Raw genomic sequence first — 24,118 nt, 5'->3', positions numbered from 1 at the left:
ACTCAGTATATATTTGTTGCAGCAATAATAATAATAATGAACATTTATTATGTGCCTGGCACTGTTCTAAGGAAATTAATTGAGTTTTTCCCGGCAACAGCCCTATGAGGTAGGTAGTATGATTATTTCCATTTTGCAAATGAAGAAGCTGAGGCACAGAGAGGCTAGGTACTTGCCCAGTTTCATACAGCTAGTGAATGGTGGAGCCAGGAGTCAGGCAGTTGTCCTTCAGTTTACAAATAACCACTATGCTATACTGAGTCTCTTGCTGAATAAATGAATCAATGAATGAATGGCCAAAATGGCTAATATAATTATTTGATTTTTTGGCCAATTAAAAATTTCAGCTATCTTTTTGTTTTGTAAATGAAAATTAGAAGGAATGAACTGCCTATTTTGTAAGACCCAAATTAATTTTATGGCCTCTGGACTAGGCTGTACTTACTACCCAATAATACTCCTACTAGAATTAATATCCATACAGGTATAAGCTGTAAATCATTCTTATCTGGAGAATTTATGGATATGTAAACAGAACATTTGCTCTGTATTGCAAATGAAATAGTTCAGTCTGGGCCTGCAGCTTGAGTCTAGTGGAAAGAACTCTTATTAGTTGTTTTTCAAATACATATGCTGTTCTCCACCTGGGCTCCTTTGCCCCTGCCATTCCCTGTACCTGGAATGCTCATCGTCCACCTCCCATGCCGGAAACTCTAACCATCTTCCAACATCTCGCTTGATAGCCACCTCTTCCACTGCAGACTGCTTTTACCCTCTCTTTTTTCTTACTTTCCTCTCGAAGGTTCTTTCCTTCCTCAAAATTCCCTGAGCCCCTTTCATAGGACTCTTATAGGAAGACTACATTCTAAACGTAGCCTTATGTTACTCGTGTAAAGTTCTATCTCTCCCTAATAGACTATATTCTCTTTTAGTTTTATTCATTTTATAGACTTCCAATATGTATTATAGTATTTTGTACAGATTATGAAATTAAGTTGTTTTTTTTGGGGGGGGCGAGTAAAGGAATTCTCTCAGGGAAATATATCTTGAATTTTTAAAATATTAAATAAGAAGACTAATGAGATTAGCTTTGAATATTATATATTCCACATTATCAGGAATTCTAAAATAACAAATGAAATACTTAGACTTTTTTTAATCTGATAATTTGTATTTTGTCTTTAGCTTATAAGGTATCCAGAAACAAGATGTATAATTAGCTTTCATTTCTATGAGCCCTTTTGTTCTATTCATGGCTACAAATATCAACTTTGCTTCTACCCACAACTTTAATTCTCTTTTCTTTAAGTGAGTGGTTTAGGGATATCAAAGGTAATAAAATCAAAGAGATAAGTGGAATTTTTTTTTCAAAGACTAGTACTTAAGGGTGTGTTTGTGTTAGAGAATTTTAATACTAAATTTGTTTTCAAGTGTTTATATAATACCAAATCTCTTTGCCAACTGGAAGAATGACTGTCCTTGAATCCTGTTCTGAATGAAATATTAAAATATAATCCCTCTTCACATATGTATTTTTTTTAAAAAAAGAAAACTTCAGGAATGTTAAGTATTGTCATTTGACAGGACTGTACTTTGTTGCTTAGCAAAGGCAATAGCATAGCCTTCAGGCCAATTGTTTCTCTTTCCCCATAAGGAGTTCTTTCCTTTACTCACAGGATAAGGACGCTGCTGAAGGCTTTTGTTGCAGAAAAGCTCCAACAGCAAGCCAAAGAGAAAGCTCAAACAAATATTATTCGTCTTTTAAAAATGCCGTTGCTTATGTAAATTAACTGTAGTCCTTGGGTGCTGGTGAGCCTCAAGCATCCTTGAATTTGTTGGACATTAAGTCATGTTTTATATATATTTGGTGTATGGTATGTGTCTTCTATCTAGAAAGCTCTGACTATGAAGAATCTCATTTAATCTAAGGTTAGTTAGTGCTTTTCTATTTGTATGTTTGTTTTGGTTCAGGATTTTTTTTTTTAATATTACCTTCACTATTTTGTGTTTTCCGGAGGATAATTTAGAGGCGAATGTATTATTGTGGAGTACTTCTATATGATCTTACCAATTTTTGTTTCTTACTGTTATGCACCTAGCCATTGAATTTATTCAAGATTCTCCAAACCGTGTGTATAATTACTGATTAAAATAAAACTTCGAGAAATCTTTTTCTTTGGAGGCACAGTATTTTTATATTGTGAATGATAGAATTTTAATTAATGCCTTCTGACTAAAATGTGCAGACTTGTACATAGTCTGAAATATGTTCCCAACAGTAAAGTCAAAACATGCTTATTTTAAAATTTAGCTTAGTTGGTTCCTCTTCATAAACTGTTGAGATGTTACACTAGTTCTGCCTGGCCTCTCATTTATGTTAATGTGAAGATCTTGATCATAGTCTTTGTAGATAAAATTCATTTGGGGGCAGCTGAGATTCTCCCTACTGTTTCTAATTGTCTTGTAAATCTTCACACTTTATTTAGGAAAGAATATCTTTTGGGAGGTAGGCCTTATAAGTAATAAATTATTATTTTGTATAGTAGATACAGGATTTTTAAATGGGCATTTACATTTTATATATATATATATATATATGTATCATATTAGCTGTAGAGTTTTGGTTTGTTTTAAAGTAATTCCGAGAGAACTTCAGCAATTACTTCTGTGATGATCCTTGGGAGTTCTTGGCAGGGGGTGTCTTTCCCCTTAGATCTGTAGCTCTGTGATGCATATATATAAACATGCCTTTGTTCTCAAAGTCTTTTTCTATCTGATTACTGTAGTATCCAAGTGCTTTGTCTTAGCCTGTTATAGTTTTTTTTTTTTCCTTGTGCCTTAGGCTGTCATTTGTGTGAATAACTTTGTTTACATTTAGCAAAGGTATTGAGTGCATTTTTGGTGAGAGAAGGGAGTGATAAAGGAAGTAAGGAGAAGAAATCAGGAGAGTGCGGTGCATGTGAGGGACAAAGCGGGGAAGAAGTAGGAAAAGAAGACGGGAATGGATGTGAGGGAGGAAGAGCAAGCAAGAGGCAGAACAGGGGTTATGCTGTGGGGGGTTGTGAAATCCAGGGGGCCTGGTCGTGGGGGAGGGAGAGCAACAGACCAGCATTTTCCTCAGGCTTGGGCGCAAGCTTGTGAAACTACTAATGTATTAAAGAACCTCAGCTGGGATTTGCTGAGGACAAATGCTGTGATGTGTTAGTCATCCATTATCTGCTTCTATTTTTGCAGGTTCTGAATGATGACTGACGCGGGTTCGTGCGATATCCCTCACGGTCGCTGTCATTCCGGAGCGATAGGGAGCCCGCACGTCTAGCCCCAGCAGCAGCGCCGACGAGCGGCTCCGGAGGGAGGGAAGCTTCCGCCTGCGGACCGGACAAAAGTACCGCCTTCCCACGGGTCTCTGCCTGCGGCTCGTGACCGCGACGCCTCGCCCGGTCCGGCTCGCCGCTCCCGCAGGCGGATGGTGTGTGGCCGCCGCAGGACGCCCGCCGCGCCCGGGCCATGAAGTAGCGGCCGCTGGCGGCGCCGCTGCCCGACCGCCGGCCCCAGCCCCGCGCAGCGCTGCCCGGTCCTCTCCCGGCGGGGCCGGAGCGGCGTGGACATGGCTGGCCGCGCTCGCAGCCTGCTGCTTCTCCTCCTTGTGTTTCAGAGCAGCTGCTGGGGTTTCAGAAGCCCACTTTCTGTCTTTAAGAGGTGGGTGTTTGTTGTTTGGGTGGTTTCTGTGCATGCTGTTTAGAAATGGAATCACTTAAGAACCAGAGCGTTGGCAAGGCAGGCAGGATTGCTTCTCTTTGCTGACAGGACTCGGAATTTGAGCACAGTAACTTCTTGTAAAGTCCCCCTTGCAGAAAAAGCCCACTGCATTGTAGCTAAGCTGCCCGGGCTTTCAAAACTCCAGTTAGAAGTTGTGATTTCCAGTACTAATCACTCCCTCTTGGGGAGATGTTTTAGAAACTGCGAAATAGTCTCTTAGACTTGAATACCTTCTTGTTTATAACAGCTCAAAGAATAAAATATCAAAATAGATCAATGATGAGGAGAAGCAGATCATGGACGGTAATAGCTCACAAGGAAACACCAAGTTGTGTACACACGCCTCATAATTACCATATTAAATATTTATGCTCTTGTACATTTGTAATTCACATCTCAGTTTTTTATTTCCTCCTCATACAACTCTGTCTCCAAGCAAGATTATGGTTGGTTTTTTGTTTCTGACTAGTTATATTGGCCACTCAATATATAGTTAAACAGAAATTTTTACTGGGCTGTGGTTAATATCTCTGCCATTAGAAAATTGGCATGCCTGTGATAATTTCTAATGTATTAATACTGTATCTTCATTAAGTAGGAACAAATATATATTTTGATAAATTTTTATTGACTCTACTTTTAAATGTAGCCTGCTTGGTTGTGTTGATTATATTTTGTTTACAAATTGGGTATATATTGTTCTTGGACTACAAAATGTCATTGCGTGTATGTTTAAAAACATTATATAGTCATCACATCTTTAGAGTTTTCATTGGGTCTCAATCAGTAATCTTTAACTTAAGGTCATAAAATTCCCTTTTTCCCCCTTCTCATGTTGAGTTTAGATTCCATTATGTTCAAGAATATTGACATTGTCTTCCTTTTTAAGGTTTAAAGAAACTACCAGATCATTTTCCAATGACTGTCTTGGTACCACTAGACCAGTTATTCCTATTGATTCATCAGATTTTGCATTGGATATTCGCATGCCTGGGGTTACACCTAAGCAGGTGAGAGGAATTCTATATTTTATTATTCACTTGTTCTATATATGATCCATAATTAAAACAAAACCCTGCATTTATACTTATGGTAACTTCTTTACAAGTTGGCATTTGCTTTCAAGACTCTTTAGATAGGGCTAGAATAATTGACTGTTTTAAAGAGGAGTAAATCTTTCAGTTAAATTTCGTTTAAAAAATTTTACCTATATTGTTAGTTATGGTTTGAAATAGACCTTGACAATGTACGTTTTGAGATTCTCTATGGAGTCATAGCCTCTGTAATATAACATATAAGTATGCATTAAAATATGAAAAATTATTCTAATAAAGGGAAATGATATTGAGCAGCTGCATCTGAGAGATTACTTTGTTTAAATACTTCTATCACAGCCACAAGTTGAGAAATAAAAATGTGTATTTACTGCCAAGAATTTGAAAAACAAAAATCCCACATTTTTGAAAGTTAAGAAAACCGTTCATACAGGTGGCTGATTGTGAGTTTTCTTTAGCCTGACTGACTTGTTATGAGAGATATATTTTGAAGAAATAATGGCAGAGCCCATAAAAATATGACTTACAGAGCATCTTGCGTAGAACTGGGTTGTTGCTAGGGTTTTCCCATTTTAGTTACACACAAAAAGCTCAAACCTACTGCTGTCATGTGTGCAAGGTGTTTCATTAAGCATAAAAAGGCCAGAATTAATTATGCTTTGCAGCCAGGCAGTGCGGGGATTTATGTGTGTCATTAAAAGATAGACCTCTCCTTTTGAAGGGCTGCAGAGACAGGGAAAGACCTAGGTGTTGTAGAGCTGCAGTGGCTGATGACTCATTGTTGCAGATAACATTCTAGTTTTCTTTTTTTTCTTTAGTCCTGGCAAAATAAAAGTATTCTATTCTACTTATTGAGAATACTTACTTTTGAAATTGACATCCAGAAACTCTAGAAAATACACATGGGCCTTTTTTTCCAGGACTAAGGATTGGCATTCATTTATTTGAAGACCTGTGTATGATCTAATTATCTTTAAATAACCACTTCACCACTGCAAAAATGACTGTCACCCCCTCCCCATCCCCAAATGACCATGTAGATAGCTTCTTTGTGCATTCCGTTGTCACTGTCCTGCCCTTTAATTTCATAAGCTCTTTATTTAGTAGTTAGCCAAAAGAGGTGTAATGAGACTGAGACTAGGAAAGAACAACAGTTGCTCATTTGTGAACTGTTCCTGCTTTTGTCTCTTACTTTTAAAAGTGATTTTTCCCCTATATTTGCTTAAGCTGAGTTTATATTCTTTTAAAATATCCACAAATTGGTTTTTAAGCACTCTTTTACCCACAAGAATATCATTATTTTATCAAATAGTCATTGTTGTAGTTTGTTGTAACTATCAAATAGTTACTATTGTTGTTTTTTCCTTCTCATTATTTAAGAGTGATGACATTTAAATTATTTAACAATAATAAAAATGGGCAACTGTATTGGGGTCAATAATCTCAGAAAGAGTTCCTAGAGGAATTGATTATAAAAGGATGTGGAGGAGCTCCATTTTCATAAAATAGAATGTTTATTAATTTTTATAGTCATATAACTATGAAAATAACTCTATGGAAAAAGAACATGCACTATTTAAATTACCCCTTTTTATTTTGCACGATCTGTATTCACCTTTGCCTCGTGCAGTGGACATTTGCTAGGTGGCTTTCCAGCAAGAAGCTCGTTGCCTCTTTGCTCCTTCTCTGAGACCATATGGCTCCCAGGAGCTGTCTTCCCAGGCTGCAGAGGTGGAGCACATGGATACGACTAGTGAATGATTGCATCCTGCCTCCCTTTCCACAATGATTGGTTCAGGAGAAAGTGTGTGACCCAGACCAGTCAAATCTTAGGACTTCTGCTGGAATGCATTGCTCTGTTGCATGTAAGCTATAGACTTGTAGGGCTCAGGTCTGCTGTGTTCATGAGGGAGCCTGCCTAGAATAAAACTAATGCCATAGAAGGCAGTGCAAACAGATTGAAAGAACGTAGATTCTTGGTGACATCACTACTTACGGAGTTTTCAGTTATGTTAGCCTTTATTGTTTCAACCATATTGAGCTGGGTTTTGTCTTATTTGCAGCAGAAACTACCTGACTGGACAAATGATTCAGTTACTCTGCTTGATCAGCTCAGAACTGATTGTTGAATATTTCTTCCAGTTTTTTCCATCACTCTCTATTGACTACATGCCATGAGTACTTAAATTGGCCCAGCTGACATTAACATAAAGGTCATGTACCTCATAAACTTTTATGAGAAATGATAGACTCTTTATTAAATATACCCAGGAAGAGGCAGATACAGAACCCCTGGAACCTCTTTCCTCCTGAACTTGATATTCTTGGTGAGGAAGACCCAGAGCTGTGATACCGTGAGTACTTTTGGTGAAGAAAGTATGCTTTTCTTAAAATGCAGATAAAACTAGAGTTAACACAGGTCCTTAAGAGGAAAGGAGATAAAAAGGAAAGAAAGAAAAATGAAAATGTAATACAGAAAAGAAAGAAAAGGTAAAGGAAAATAAGAAGAATTTACCAAAAACGTCTAAGAAAATCCAATGATGAAGAACAAAAATAAAGGGAAAAAAGTGAGAAATAACTAAAATATGAAGATGAACATTTAAAAAAATCATATAAGAAGGCAGCACATTTGGCAGTCCCATGGGTCTGTCTCTTGCTTCACAGTGTTTGGATGGAGCAGACCTGGGGACTCCCTTTAAAAATAAATAAATAAAAAATAAAAAAATAAAAATCATATAAGAAAAAGAGGAGTAAGGAAAATGTAAAAACAAGGAAAGACATTAAGGCATTAAATGGCAGAGGCTCAAAGAGGGCAACAATATTTAAAGAAAGAAGGAACAGAGGAGCAAGAACTTGAGTTGATAATTGAGGCAGAACATACTGGTGAAAGAAATATATTTGTTCAACAGATTTTTTATAAAGTACATCTTAAGTTTTGAAATATCGAAAGCTACATCAATAAATCCAATGTAAATCCTTTCCTTGGCAAAGTTGAGATTTTGAGATCACAAACAACGAGAGTTTCTTGAATAAAGAAACTAGGAGATATGGAATAGAAGTGGAGAGAACCATAGACAATACAGATAGTACAACTAACTAATTTTACAGGTGGAATCCAAGCAGATTAGTGTCTTATCAAAGGATATCCAGTTATGTCAGGCCTCTGAGTTGCAGTCCATTCTGCCATACTATAGGACTTTAGAGTGGCAATTAAAAATTATTCCTATTAAAGTAGATCCGGTTGAATCCAGAAAAAGTGGCTTATTGTCTACTGCAGTATCAATTTTATAATCAAAGTGAGCTCACTCTTTCTCTTCCCTGACTTAAAAAATTTGAAAATAATTTTTATTCTTTTTTATAAATTTCCTGTTAATCAGTGTTTTTTCAGTCTTTGGGAAGATTAGAGAGAAGAGTAGACAGCCTTTAAATAGCCTAGCAGAGAGATAAAAGACCTGGTGTCCAATGGCACTGGCTTCAAATCTAGCAGAGCCACAAAATGGTAATATCTTGAGGCTTCTCTTTTAGCATTTTTTCTTTCTTACTTGATTCCCTTTCTCACCCAGGACCCTGTGGACTTTGCTCCTACAAACTCTCATATCAACATACAAAACAATTTGATAAACTGCCAGTTTATGTTCATAGTAAGGTGGTATCATCTATTGAACATTTTAACTGTCCCATGGTGTTTGATTTTAAAATAAAGTAAATAAAAGTATAATTACAGTGATTTTACAAACAATTTTACTATCTAAATCAAACTTCAATCCAGGGATAGAACATAAGCTTTGGGGCCAGGCTGGCAGCATTCTCGTCCCCACCCTTGGACTGTCAACTCAGGTATATTTCTTAACCTGCCAGTCCTGTTCCTTCATCTGTAGAAAGGGTAATAGTTTTCTACCCCAGGAGTGTTCTGAGGACTGAGTGAGGTAACATTCAATTGCCCCACACATGGTAAGTTCTCAGAAAATGTGCACTATTATTATTATTCTTATTATTCTTATTATGTGTGTTGAGAGAAATGTGAAGGAACCTTAAGATGAGAAAGAAATTGGTCACCCTTATGTTTTCAGTAATAATGTCATGGAGAAGGTAAGACATTGCAATAATACTGAAGGAGAGGAAAGGTAGCCAAATGAAGAAAGATAGAAAGGACAAACCTAGGCAAGAGAAACCTGGATAAAGTAAGCGAGGAAGTAAATCTTTCGGTATGCTTATTCTTAAAGTGTTATTTTCATTAAAAATGGCCCTGGGATAAGGGAATGAAGTAACACTGAGAATGGGTATGTTTTTCTCAAAGTTCTTACACATCTTTTATACTGTTTGGAAGAGAGGATATGAAAAGAAGTGTCATCAATATGAAGCCTTATTCATAACACACACACACACACACACACGTTTGAAATCAGCCTGGATTTCTTCAGCGTCTGCTTTTCTGAGGACTTTGTACACAAAGTCAGAAGTGGTGGCTTCAGTGGCCAGCCTCTAGGAGGAACAGACACTTTTATCTAATGTATGTTCTTTCAAATCTTAGGTTTATATAGCATTTTATTTATTTGCTATTTGTTCAACTTAGGTCCTCTGCGTTACAAGTGGAAACTAATTTGTAAAAAAATATAATTTTACAAAATTAAATATTTTCTTTGAACTTAACATCTTGAAACCTACATTCATTGAATTTCTTTCAATTAGGATGTGTTTGACTGTCATTAGTAGTCATTTTCCTCTCTCATTTTGGGAGTGGTTTGAGAACTATGGAGGAATATACTTTTGCCTTTCTGAAACTCTTGCAGATTATTGTCTCATTCAGTATTTGTCTTTTGAAGAGTCACAGATCATGCTTTGAAATCAGAAAGCAGCCTTTTCCTGTGTATCTGAGTGTAAATATCTATCACCAGGAAGCAAAACAATTTTGAGTTTAAAGATTACATTAGAAAAGAACAACAGGTTGAAAAACCTGAAATTAGAATCTTATGTTATCATTTATTTTAAAATAATGACAAAAGAATATGGTTATTGAAATAAAGCCAGAATGAATAAAATACTCCTATGAAATTTTCTCAAAAGCTTCCCACTGCCTGAACACGGTGGCTCACGTCTGTAAGCCCAGTGGTTTGGGAAGCCAAGGCAGGAGGCTGCATTCCAGCCTGGTGGCAGAGCAAGATCCTACCTCTAAAAAAAATAAAAAATAAAAACAAGCTTCCACTGTGTTTCTCTTTGCCTTTTTCTCAAATGAGCAATCATTAGAAAATGTTTACTAATAACTAATATACTTTAACTTTTTCATTTCTAACAGAAGAAAGAAGAGATCCCCCTTCCCTCCGCAATGCATAAATAATCTATAATAAGAACCTAGCTTTCTTGGGCTTTTCTTTCTGCACCCATTTAAGGAATCAATTTAAAATATCAAGCCATAATCATAACATTGTTTATAAGTAACAATTACCAGAATATCTGTCTTAGCAGAGGTAATATACAAGTTAAACGCAGAATTGTTTTTCTTTAATTCAGAATGCTGCTTAAATTAGACTGCTTTATGTAAAGCTATTTAGTTCTATAGAAGTGCGGCTTTTGGCTACTTTTGAGGCTATTATAATGATAAATCTATATATTTTTAAATCCCATCATTATGAAAAAAAGACATACTTATCCCCAGTGAGTGCTAAAATCTCAGGGCAAAGTTAGCAAGGAACCCAGAAAAATGAGGCTTTACTGGAATAGTTCTTGTACTTCAGGGGTTGTGACTTCCTTATCCCCTTCCCTCTAGTTATTAATATATAATAATATGTGCATTCTTTTGAAATTAAAATTCCACGATTTCTTTTGGGCATGACAATAAAAGGAAGGGAGACACCCCATATTCCCATTTCTCTCTTTCCCCCCACAGGCCAGCTTGACTTTTAGTTTAAGCTGCACTGCAGAAGGGAAAAAAATTAATCCATGGGCACCAGCAGTCTTTGGTCACCAGCCAGTAGGTTGTCTGTTATACTTAGTCACTTGGAGAGAATAGATCCATGCTCTTCAAAACAGCTGTGCAGTTGCTGGGCAATTCTTAAAGAGGGTCCCCACCCAACTCCAGGAGTCCCATGGATTTCCTGACCACCTTTGTGTGGTTGGCAGACACATTTCATCCTACTTTCCCTAATCCTTTGACCTGTCCATCACTACACCCCTCATCCTCACCTGATCGAATCTGTACACTAGAACAGACATGGCAAATGAGGGTTGCTTTTTGAGGCAAATTCATTCAATTGGGCGGACCTGCCTGGAAAGTGAAGAATTGTGAGGCCATATCTGGGCTTGGCGTGGAAGTGTGTGGCAAAACACGAGTGATGTCTGCCATGAAAATAGAAGTCAGAAGTGGTGGCTCCAGTGGCCAGCCTCTAGAAAAAATGGAATGTGAGTGAAGATTGATTGCATTAAATCATTGTCTTAAAATAAACATGAGCCATGGCTTTTAATGTTTTTTTTTTTCCCTCCATTCTTTCTTTTTTCTCCTTTTACAAAAAATAAAAGGATAGTGATTTTGCAATTGAAGCAGGAAAATTGAGAAATATCCTAATTCTGGACTAGCATTTACTTTTTATTTAGAAGGACTTTAAGATTAGGGAAAAGAGCAACAAAAAAACTAAGACGCTCTATCTTCCCTCCAAAATTGAGATGGTAATATTATCTCCATTTTACCAATGGGGAAGCTGACGGCAAAGAAGATTCAGTGACTGTTAGAAAAGATGTCCACCAAGCTCTTGTTTTGTTTACTTAGCTGCCACACATTGAATTGGTTTTTCTCCTTTTTCTTCTGAAGGTGGAGGATTGGTGTTGTTTAAGATAATAATGCCAAATTCTGGAATTATATCTATTTGCATATTCACCCTTTTGCTTCATCATCAAGCCTCAATTATGTGAAGTCAATAGATTACAGAAATGTTAAATGGCTCTTGTAAACAACAAATTATAAGTCACATATAGTTCATTGCCAATTGTTTAAGTTTAAATTATGATGCTTCCTCTTTATTTTTACCAAAACCTATTTAATATCCTATTTAAGGAAGATATGCTTGAATTATTAACAATGTTTTTCTCCATAAGAATAATATAAACATACCACATATCTGGGTTCAGAACTGCATTTACATTATACACATTTACATTGACCATTTTTTTCTTTATTAAAAATGAAAAACAAAAGAGAGACTTTATTTTCAATTAATTTTTGGTATTTTTGAATTAACATGATGCTTAGGAGAATATTAGAAAAGTAGCTGTAGTAGAAGACTCCATTATGATCACCTATTTTCTCAATAAGATTTAGAGTCCTTTTTGTTTTGTTTTTTTTCCTAGTAAATTTTTTAAAAGAGAAAACATACTTATTGAGTGCTCATTATGTAACACAACTATGTTGGGCACTTTATATACATTTTCTCATTAATTCTCATAAAAACTCTGTGTTCAAGGTATTATTATTATTATTATTATTATTATTTTTTTTTTTTTGAGACAGAGTCTCACTGTGTTGCCCGGGCCAGAGTGCCATGGCGTCATCCTAGCTCACAGCAACCTCAAACTCCTGGGCTCAAGCGATTGTTCAGGGTATTATTAATCCCATTTTTATATGCAAAATTGAGACTCAAGGACATTAAGTAACCTGCCCATAGCCAAGTAGCCAGTAAATAGAAGAACCGTGATTTATACTTACTTGAATGTGAAACCCGTGTTCATTTCATAATTCTCTGCTGCCAATCTGTTAATGATCTACGTATCTCTTAGAGAATGTTACTATATATATTTCTATGTGTACAGGTGTGTGTATATACATATACACAGGTATTTTATTACACATATATTATGAAAAAATATAAGCTGTTTTTTATTAAACAAAATATAGGTTAGTGGCTCCATCCTAAATTCTTGAATAACTTTTTCTTATATTTTCTCATACCTATGAAGAGAGAAATACTACTAATCTGAATTCTGGTAAGATATTCCTGATCACTTGGCTATTTATTAAAACACACTTTGCAATCAACCTAGTTTAGCTTATTTTAACACAATTTTTCATTATTCCTGTCTAATTCTTAGCAAACCAGAGATTAACAAATTATTTCTTAAGGTGCCAAATAGTAAATCTGTTCAATTTGTAAGCCAAGGGTTTCCGTTTCAACTGTTGCAGTTAGAAAACAGCTATAGATAATATGTAAATGAATGACTTGGCAGTGGTTCAATAAAAAAACTATTTACTAAAATAGGCAGCCAGCCCACGGGCTGTAGTTTCCCAATCCCGGACCAAAACGATTGTATATGCCATTAGGGCTAATAAATGGATTTAACCTTTGACATCTCATGAACTGTGTCATCTGACTTAAAGAACATAAAGAATAAAAATACCAATGCAAGGTTAACAATGCTTTGATCTTTGTTCCTTAGTTACCTATTCAGTTTTCATGAGTAAATGATCATAAACCACAGTTCTCTTATTTAGAATATTATATTTCAGACTTCTCCATTTCAGTAAATGGCAATTGCTACGTTAAAGTTTCTCCAGGCCAAATACGCTGGAGTCTTTACTGATGCCTCTTTTCTCTCAGCCCATAAACAATATTCCAGCAAATCCTATTGGTTCTACCTCCAAATATATTCAAAATCCAGCCTCTTCTCACCACCACCATCTTTTCCAGTGTGGCCCAAGCACCATCCTCTCTTTCCTGGATCATTACAATAGCCCTCCTAACTGGCCTACCTTGTACCCGTGCTCCCCTAGCGTCTGCGCTCTATATAGCAGCCACAGAGAGCCTGTTAAAACAGAAGTTGGAGCACGTTACCCTTCTACTAATACCTTTCAAGAGTTTCCTGCACCTCTCATGTTTAAAGCCCAAGACTTTATAGTGACCTCCAAAGCCCCTCATTTTTCCTGCCATCTTTTCCCATTTCTGTGTCTGTCACCCCTCATTTCTGTGTTATAAGTTGTGTCAAAGATAAACAAAGATGGACATTAGTATAGCGGTAAGGACAGGTTTCAATCAGCAATAACTGCTGCAATAGGGAAAAGAGTTTAGCATGAACTGAACTCAACTTCGATCTGTGAGAAATAGCAGGACATTTTGGGAATAGGAAGGAGGGTAAGTGAGGGTTCATCAGAGCCAGGAAAGTAAAACATTACAAAGGGTTGGTGTCAATGTGATTACTAGGCCAGCTATGTCTACTAGCTAGAAATTGTCAAAGTGATGATTCTGTCCCACCATGGAGATTGGGAGACAGAGGCCTTGTTCTCAGGTGCTGGCTGGAACAAACAGATTTTTTTGGTAGTCTTGAGTTTTCTCAAGCAAGAATTTTAAGGGGGGCTTGGGTCCTCTTAGGGATATAGCATTGAACTGTTAGAAACTATTTTAGTGTCTGTTCAAGTCTTTGCAGGCCAAGGTTGAGGCCTAGTTGAGAAGAGGGCTCAGAAGAGCCTGGCTAGAGTTTAGTCAAGGAGATAATCTTTGTCAGTCATTACAGGTACAAAATAAATCAGAACTCTAATTCCACCATTTGCTGGCTTCAAGATCTTAGGCAAGATACTTAAACCTTAATGTGCTTCAGTTTTCTCCCATCTGTAAAATGGGGATAATGATAGTGCCTATCTGACAGGATTGTGGTTAAGTGAATTAATATGTGTAAAGCCCAGTTAATGCTCAGTAAATTTAGTTATTAATATTATTATTTCTTCCCTGAAGTACGTTACAATGGATGAGTTAAGACATGTTATCAAGTAGCTGATGCAAGGCCCTGTATGATAAAAATACCTTAGAAGACTTGAAATAAAGAACTACAGCAAATCAACTTGAGCATGAAAAGAGTAATTTTAAGAACAATACTTTAGTCAGTGCTGCAGTCACAATTGTCTAGAGCATATTATAGAAGCAGATTAGAATCTACATTTCTCTCTTAGTCTATTAGGAATATCTTTGTGGAGACAGTAGGATTTGAAGAATGTAGTTCAAAGGCCGGGAGAAAGATTGCAAAACCAAAATTTAGAATCCCTACAAAAGCACCCTTCTAGAAATAATGCTGTAAACAGATGAAGTAATCAGAACCTCACCTTTTATAATGTCTTTAAAAGAATATACTAATAATTAAAGGTACAATTTACTAAGGGATGGAACAGTCACGTACCTTAGGCATCAAAAACCATCATTGTCAAACATGTAAAATAAAAATTCAAAATGAAGTTGCTTAAAATAAAATCATGGAGGAATATTTAGTGTACTGCATAGATTCCCAAAAGGCGAGTATATAAAGCATTTGAATATTTCAATCAGCACAATGATTTTAAATATACAGTCATGTGCCTTATAATGATGTTTTGGTCAACAACGGACTGCGTGTACGACAGTGGTCCCATAAAATTATAAAGGAGCTGAAAAATTCTTGTTGCCTACTGCTGTCAAAGCTGTGGTAACATCCTGACACATTGCACTACTCAGGTACTTATGGTGATGCTGGTGTTCACAAACCTACTACTCGCCAGTCATATAAAAGTATAGCACATACAATTATGTACACTACATAGTACTTGATAATGATAATAACTATGTTACTGGTTTACGTATTTACTATACGATACTTTTTATTGTTATTTTACAATATACTCCTTCTACTTATACAAAAAATAGTTAATGGTAAAACAGCCTCAGACAGGTCCTTCAGGAGGTATTCCAGAAGAAGGCATTGTTGTCATAGGAGATGATAGCTCCATGCATGTTATTGCCCCTGAAGACCTTCCAGTAGGACAAGGTGTGGATATGGAAGACAGTGATATTGATAATCCTGACCCTGTGCAAGCATAGGCTAATGTGTGTATTTGTGTCTTAGTTTTTAACAAAAAAGTTTAGAAAGTAATAAAAAAAATGACATTTTAAAATAGACATTTATAGAAGAAAGGTATATAAAGAAAAAATATTTTATACACTTGGACAATGTGTTTATTTTTTGAGCTAAATGTTATTACAAAAGGGGCAAAAAGTTAAAAAAAATTTTAAATGTTTATAAAGCAAAAAGTTACAGTAAGCTAAGGGTAATTTATTATTGAAGGAAGAAATTTTTAAAAATAAATTTAGTGCAGCCTCAGTGTACAGTGTTTTAAAAGTCTACAATAGTGTACAGTAATGTCTTAGGCCTTCATACTCACTCATCATTCACGCACATACTCAGAGCAGCTGCATTCATGGTAAGTGCCCTATGCAGGTGTACCATTTTTTATCTTTGTACCATATTTTTTACTGTACCTTTTCTGTGTGTAGATATGTTTAGATCACAAATACTTACCATTGTGTTATAGTTGCCTATGGTATTCAGTACAATAACACACTGTACAGGTTTGTAGCCTAAGAGCAATAGGCTAGACCATATAACCTAGGTGTGTGTAGTAGATTACTATGTAGGTTTGTTTAAGTACACTCTATAATGTTGACACAATGACGAAATCGCCTAATGATGTGTTTCTCAGAAACATAGCCCCATTGTTGTGATGCATGACCGTATTCAACATATAGTAAATTTAATTTAATTTATACCTTGTATTTGGGGAAGAGAATATAAATTTTTTTCTAATTTATATAGAACATTTATAAAAAATTACACAGCTGGACACTGAGAAGTTTTAGTTGATTATAGTAATTAGACTTTTTATACTCTTATCCACTGATGATAATCCAATAAAAATGAAACTAGACCCCCAAAAAATCATGGAAAACTTAGCTACTTAGAAATTAAGGACCATTCTTCAGCACAAACCCTTAAAGAAGGAGAAAAATCAAAACTGAAATTTTAAATTGGTCTGGAAAATAATGACAAGGAAGATACTTGATAATAAAACCCATGAGACCTAGCTAATGTAGTACTCAGAGAAAAATTGATAACTTTAAATTCTTTTATATTGAAAAAAGTAGAACAAATTAAAATAGAATGTAATATAAATATAAGTTGAATATAGAAGTGTTCATTTAAAGAAATGAGGAAAAAAGCAATAAAATCAATGAAACGAATGAAGATAAAAGCTGAAAATAATAAATAAGTTTAAAAAATAGAAAGTGTAAACACAATAAGAAACCATTTATTTGAAACATCCTTTAAAATTAATAAACTCATGGCAAGCCTAACTAAGGATTTAAAAAATGCCATCCTATTGAATCCAAAAAATGCCTAAAAAAATGCCAAAAATTACCCATTATTAAGGGTTAGAAAGGATAAGGAATTTTCAGTTGTACACACATATACAAATTTTTAAAGTTGAGAATTATTTAACCAAGAACAGACTGAGACTGATTAAAAACACAAATGACAGAAAAGGGGTATACAAGTATATAAGAGGTCCTACAGATTATTGAGAAGACAAGCAGCCCAAAAGGAAAGTAAATGAAAAATATTAATGTTAAATTAACAAGGTGACAAAAATTCAATCCTGTTAATAATCAGAGAAATTAAAACTAAGGAAAAAATAAGTTACCATATTTTTTCACCCATTCATTTGGCAAAAATTGAAAATAGCTATGATATACAGAACTTTGAAGGACAAGAAGACATGGGGCAGTATTACATTGCTGATGGGAGTGTGCATTGCCCCGAGCTTTTGAGGAAAGTTATCTAGCTAAAATTATCTTTTAAAGTAAAATACTCATATCCTTAAAATTTTGGGAGAACATTCTATAGAATAGAGATGGGGTCTCGCTCTGTCACCCAGGCTGGAATGCAGCAGTGTGATTATAGCTCACCGTAACCTTGAAAACCACGGCCTAAGTGATCCTCCCACCTCAGCCTCCTGAGTAGCGAGGACTGCAGGTGCACGCCACCATACCCGGCTATTTTTTTATTTTTTGTAAAGATGTGATCTTGCTATGTTGCCCAGGCTGGTCTTGAATCCCTGACCTCAAGCAATCCTCCCTCCTTGGCCTCTCAAAACACTGAAACTACAGGCATGAGCCACCACTCCCAGCTGCATTCTATAGAATATTAGGCAATAAGTTTAAGACTGAGTAAGGCCTACATCTCTTGCCTTAGAAGTATTGCCATTGTATATTAAGTGGAAAAAGTAAACTGCAGAGTCATGTGTGAAGTATGATCCCATCTTAATAAAAATAAGTAATAACAAAATCCCAATACATGTGTGTCTGGTTATATATTTTTATTATGGGCATGGAGGAAGTTGGAAAGAGGTACCTCAGTCTGTAAGCACTGGTTCCCCTGGAGAAGTAGCAGTGGAGGAGGATGACAGCAAATTTGGGGGGTATATAGCTAAGTTGTTTTATCATTAAAAAGATCATCTATTATTTTGTACTTGTGAAAAATTAATAAAGAAGTAAATAATATCACCAACAAAAAGAATGCAGCTGGATCTTCTACCCTTCGATATATCCCTAATTTTTCAGAAATCGTAGAGGAGTTTTCCATACAATGCCTCTAATTGCTAAATTTTTAATTCCTATTCCTCTGCTTTGCGACAGTGTTATTAAGAGAGCCTGATTAATTAAAGAATTTAGGAAATTTAGTACACGTTTAGAAACAAATAGAGCCAGATTTGTAGGAGGTCATTCTTATATTATAGTCGGTCTACAGATATCTGTGAAAGGCAACCATACATATCTTTCCACATTAGCAAGAAAAGTGATTCTCTTTGCTTATTAACCACCAGAAAAATTCTCTTTGTTTCACTTATTTTCAGATTTATGTAGTCTGAATTAATATTTTAATAACCCTATTCAAGAAAAGCATTTGGAACCATTCCACATGAATGTTGCATTCTTTAAGAAAGGCACAGATTGCTTTTCACAGATAATGTATTGTACTTAATCATGTATAAAGGGACAAATCTGATGCACACATTAGAGGAATAGTTCTGTATTAGCAGGCAAAAGTCACTCCATCCAACAAACCTCACAGCACTTTTAAAGAGGAGGGTATATAAAAATAACGAGTACATTTCTATTGTACTATGTGTCATACTCCCACCCTCAGCTAATCCAGTATTAAATGAAAGCATTTGCCATAGCAACATCAGTTTACAAAGGGCGAATGATGTTTCTGGGAGATTAGAGTATTTCCTTCCATAGGTTTCAGATGGTTAATACTTTAACAACCTTATTTAATAATTATATATATAACTGAAAAGGCTTTTAAAATTATTTTTAAATGTTATAATTTAGAAATAGAATGCAAAGCAAAACAATAAACTCTTAACAAAAACTGACATCAAATTGAACACAGGCAGAAAAATACCACTAAAACATTTTAGCCTTCACTATTTATGGGAATAAAAATTATTTCATGTGCTAAGCTGTACTGAATTATGGTTAAATCATTTGCTTCCAACTGAATGATCATTTTGCTATGAAAAATGCAAATTCTCTGTTTACCTCACTATTTCTGCACTCGATGTTGTCAGTTATAATGTTCAGCCTCCCCATCTTGGACAGGTTAAAATATTAATTTTATCTCCTTAATGTATTTTTCATAAATGCTATGACAGTCTTCACAGATATTTTACTGTCGTGGTTTCATCAGCTTGACTCAGACTATGAAGGCAGACACAGTAGATGTACGAAAGAAGTTAGATTGGTAGCCTGAGTAAATGCAAGTTTTAAAGAGGTGACCGTAGTGGGGACAAACAAGTTTAGAAGTTAAAAAATCACCTGTGTATTGTTTCTCCGCTGTCATAACCACTCCATAATATAAAATGGAGAAAATTGTGCTCAGGGGTGAGGAAATTAAGTTCCTGCCCTAAATAGCTTATACTTGAGAGCAAAAAAATTTATCTTACTCAACATAAATTCTTTGACTCTGCCAGAGGTAAATACTGTTCTATTTTCTACCTATCGTTTATCTAATCAGCACAGTAAGCTTGGATCTTGAAGCCCGTGCCTGTTGGGTATAAGGGGACTTCTAGTCCTTCAATCAATTATGGCAGGAGTCAGTTGAAATAAATAAGGTATTTTATACAGTTACTGCCCACAATATTCACTTTTCGCTTTGGTTTGTGATGACCTGTAAACCTTCTGCAACAGCCAAAGAGATTTGAAGCACCAGTGAAGCAAATAAAAGCCAAATTTAGCACTGTTTAATGCCTTCTTGTCTGCTGCTGCTTGAAGACTCCAAGTTTATTGGAAGATAGTGTATCATTTATTTCCCCACTTCCTTCTTTCCTCAACATGTATTCCCCAAATTCAAAAATGTCAACTGTCGAAAAAAGTTGAATCTAATATATGACTATCAGAATATATGAATCTAAGATAGTCTCCTTGCATTTGTAAAATAAACCCTCCAGAACATATTTATCATGGTTAAGCACTTTATAGAGAATAGAGATTGGCAAACCAGTGATTCACTGTCCCGTTCACATTTGTTATGAAAGCGAACATTAATTAAATTAAGAATGACTTTGTCTCTTCATTGCGGAAGTTAGTTTCAGAAATTGAGAATGAACTTTTTCTGAGAGATAAATTCAAACCCTCCAGCAAAACTCAAAGATACTATAACATATATATTAATATTAATAGAGTTAATTCCAGTATATATAAAATTTTTAAGTATTTTTGCCAGAGTATTGAAATGTAAACAAATTTAAAATGATTTTTCCAACTCTTCTTTTCTAAATATCAGTCTGCCAGACCATTTTCCCCTCTCAGTCTTTTATCAAATAATCTTATGAAGCCATTGTTCTTTACATTTATTTTTCTATATTTAAATGTCAGTCACTATAATGTTATAGAATATGTGTCTCTTTCCCTATGAACCTACCTTATTCTCTCAGACTGATCTGGTCTGAGTGCCATAATACTTTGTATCACTCTTATGGACCTATTGTGTTGTCACTTACAGTGATTAATTTTTGTGTTTTAAATCTCTCACACTAAAGGAGATCTCTGAAACCAATAATGACTGCATCTTACTCATCTTTGTGCTTAATTTTGTCAGTGTATGCTCATACTGAGCAAACAAACATTATAATCTATATTTAAAAGAAGCCAGCTTCTACCTCTCCAGTGGAAAAGAATATTGTTTGCACAGTGTTTTATATTATTTCTTACACTTAGAAGACACTCAGTGAATATTGTTGATTAATAGATCTTCCTTGAATCTGTACCTAGCTGTTCCATTCCTCTCCCACCCACCCAACCCCGTCCCATGGAAAAAGTGTCTTCCATGAAACTGGTCCCTGGTGCCAAAACGGTTGGGGACCCCTTATCTAAATTCTAGGTGTCTATAATTCTTTTCATTTCTTCCTTTTAAATGTCATCTGCATTTGTCCCCTTTCCTCTTTGTTCCAGCTACACTGGATGCTTTCATTTCCTTGCACTACTACACTCCCTTTCAAGAGTCTTTGCCAAGCTGTATCTCACTGAGATTGCTCTGCCCTCCTTGTTTAACCTGGTTAATACCTTCCCATCTTTTGGCTCTCAGCCTGGGCATCACTGTCTCAGAGAGGCTGTTCCTATCCACCTCCTGTTCCCCTTGTTCCCCCTCCTCCCCAACACTGCACCTCTCAGAGTGCTATTGTAGCTTTCCCAGCACCCCATGCCTCTTTTTTCAGGGTAACCCTCACTACTGCAATTTTACATTTGTTAATGTCTTTATTCAGTTCATGCCTCTATTTCCTCAGCCAATTGCAGACTATGGAGGGCAGGAAGCACATCTGGTTTTGTTCATCATTGTGTCCCCCCCGTCCAGTCCAGTGTGTGGCAGTAGTAGACTTGGTATATATTTGTGGGACAGGTAGATGTATGGGACACGTGCCTGGACGAATGGGTGAATTCCCACCGCTATGCTCCTGTTGTAGACTTAACTGATAGCAACACCTCCTGGTCTGCTCCCCGCTCCATTACTTCCCCCTGCCATTGCATCCTCATTGCTCATTCTCGGTTCCATCCAGGTCTTCTTCCTCAAGGACTGCACCTGAGATTTCATGCCCCACATCCCTCTCACTGTCCGGGACTAGCATCACATCTAAATAGATCTAAATTCTATTAATAATTTAGATCAAGTTAAAATTCTCTGACCTAAATTATAGAAAAATCTCAAATCTAAATTCTCTTTATCTTCCAAGGCCTTGCATTGTCTGGCGTTATCCAACTCCTTTTCTCAGAACTCCCTAAACTATTACCTCTGTACCTAATAGTCCAGGTACCACATTGTCTCTGTCTCCACCACACTTACTCCCATCTTAGGGTTTTGTTAAAACTAATTTTTCAGCTCAGAGTGCCCTCCTCTTACCTCTGTCTATCTGAGTTCTTCTCCTCCTGTGGGGAGACTCTCTTCTCCGTTCAGGGCTTATCAGAAGCTGAGAGAAGCCTTGGTCACTTCCTTTTGTTTTGTTTTGTTTTTCTTTAAAGTGATGCTTTTATTTAAAATACCTTTTTACAAATATTAAAATTTTGTGGAATTAATGTGCTAAAATCATATGAACACTCGGCACCATTTGAAACGTAACTCGGCCATAGAGTAGCGTGCGCACCTTAACTGAGTGGAAAAGGGAAACAGATCTATGACTTTAAGAACATAATGTTTTAAAAATAAAAGTTTTTCATACATTTGCTTCCTTTTGTTTTTAAGGCTTCCATTTCATAATTTTTAAAATACTAAGAAATGCCAAAACAAAAGTATTAAATCAGTGGTGTATTTTGTGTCCTGGAAATTCTCCTCTGGCCTCTCCCAATGTCCTTCCCACCTTTCTCTAGCCCATTCCATGCTGCAGGAGGCTGACCTTTATGGCCTACATCCTTGGGCTCCCTTGATCTCTGGCTTCTAGTTGGCTTTAGTTTGCAGGAAGAACTGGCAGAAGACTGGCAAGCAGGAGGAGAATGAGGTCAGGGTATTTATTTTCTTGGCTGCTTTTCTGCTGGGCAGCAGGTTGAGAGAGACTGTGTTCTCTCCCAATGCCATAGCTCCTGTCGTCTTCTATGGCTATAGCAGTTTCTGGTTTTGGTAACTCTTCCTCTTTTTGCCTTGTAGGTCTTTGGGTGGTAACAGTTTGCTGCTTTATAAATCCATAGGGTGTTTTAATATCCCTTACCCTTTTCCCTTAGTCTAGACACCTTTGTCCTTGGGTCCTTGTTAAATGCTTCTGAGTTGCCCCCTTTATTTGTGCCTTGCATTTCTAAAGGAACCTTGATTGATATCATTTAAATAGTAAGCACAGCAAATTAATTATTTCATTATAGAAATGGTAAAGTGCAATATACAGTGCCAGTCAGAAGATCATTCGCAAGATAATTATAGGATTTGTAAAACATATTAATTCGTTGTGCATTACAAGTGATGGGGTCTGGACACAAGTTGAAACTTGTAAAATGAATATCATCTTTTCTCAGGCCTGTCTTGCATTTCTGACTCTGCGTAATCTCATTAGGAGAAAAGGCCCTCTGTGAATGTTAGTCAAAGCCACATGGCCCTCCTTCCCCATGCCTGCTTGATCTCTCTAGGACCAAGTCAGCCCTGTGGTCTCTCCCTTGTCTGAATTCCTGTTGCTTTTCTAGTCCTTACCACAGGGTTAATACTTCACCATTTCCTGATGGTAGACTTTAGTTTCTAAAGTTCCTGAAAGGGAAGAATTTTTTGTATCACCCTTAAATACAGTTTATATTGTTTATACTGTTTATGTTCTATAACTGCTGGATATAAAAAGTCAGGTTATCTTATATGACCTACTAAAAGCCATTGACTATAGAAACCTAATTATGTAATGATGATAATTTAGGATTGTTTCATTTTATTGTACTTACCATGCTGTGTGTGTGTGTGCGTGTATGTGTGTATGTAAACTTGAGAAAACATGAGAAAATTAAGCTGACTTTAAAGTAGTGAATTTTTTTTTGTTAAGTGTTAGGAATTTTTCAAACTGGCTTTAAAAAGGATACCATGCACTGAAGTGCAGTATCTATGTTTATAATGTAAAATGAACTGATGACAAGTAAAAACATATCTGGAAAATGGGCATTTGCCGTTTCTACAGCTATTTAGTTCATTATAATAACATCTCCATTAACTGTGTGACAGGTATCCACCCTGGGAGTTTAGAAAACAACCTTTGTAGAGTTATTCATTTTTTTGAATTATTAATATTGTCTTTGAATGGAAAGTTGGAAAATTACAGTGGGATAAATTCGGTTTGATAGCCTTAAAAAAACTATAAATAAAATGCTTAAAGGAAGAAATGACTCAATGCTCTGGAGCTATTTTTGTAGGAACAGGCCCTTTATGAAAAGTTCTTAGTCATATACCACAACAAAATTCAATAAACTAATTCACTGTGTACCCAGTTCCTCTGCCAGGTGGTCTTT

At 36.1% G+C, this 24,118-nt stretch overlaps 1 protein-coding gene across 1 annotated transcript in view; it reads left to right on the top strand.

Moving 5' to 3' along the window:
* The window catches only part of PAM (peptidylglycine alpha-amidating monooxygenase), a 344,515-nt gene that overhangs the window by 131,358 nt on the left and 189,039 nt on the right, over positions 1-24,118 (top strand). The window contains exons 2-3 of the mRNA XM_012641055.1: positions 3,235-3,699; positions 4,649-4,769. Coding sequence (XP_012496509.1) covers positions 3,608-3,699; positions 4,649-4,769 — 213 coding nt within the window. The 5' untranslated portion in view covers positions 3,235-3,607. The remainder of the gene's footprint in view (positions 1-3,234; positions 3,700-4,648; positions 4,770-24,118) is intronic.

This window comes from Propithecus coquereli, unplaced genomic scaffold, assembly GCF_000956105.1.
Source record: "Propithecus coquereli isolate 6110/MARCELLA unplaced genomic scaffold, Pcoq_1.0 Scaffold160, whole genome shotgun sequence".
Classification (NCBI taxonomy): Eukaryota; Metazoa; Chordata; class Mammalia; order Primates; family Indriidae; genus Propithecus; species Propithecus coquereli.
The sequence above is the reverse complement of the archived record's forward strand: the minus strand, read 5'-3'. Positions and strand labels throughout refer to the sequence as shown.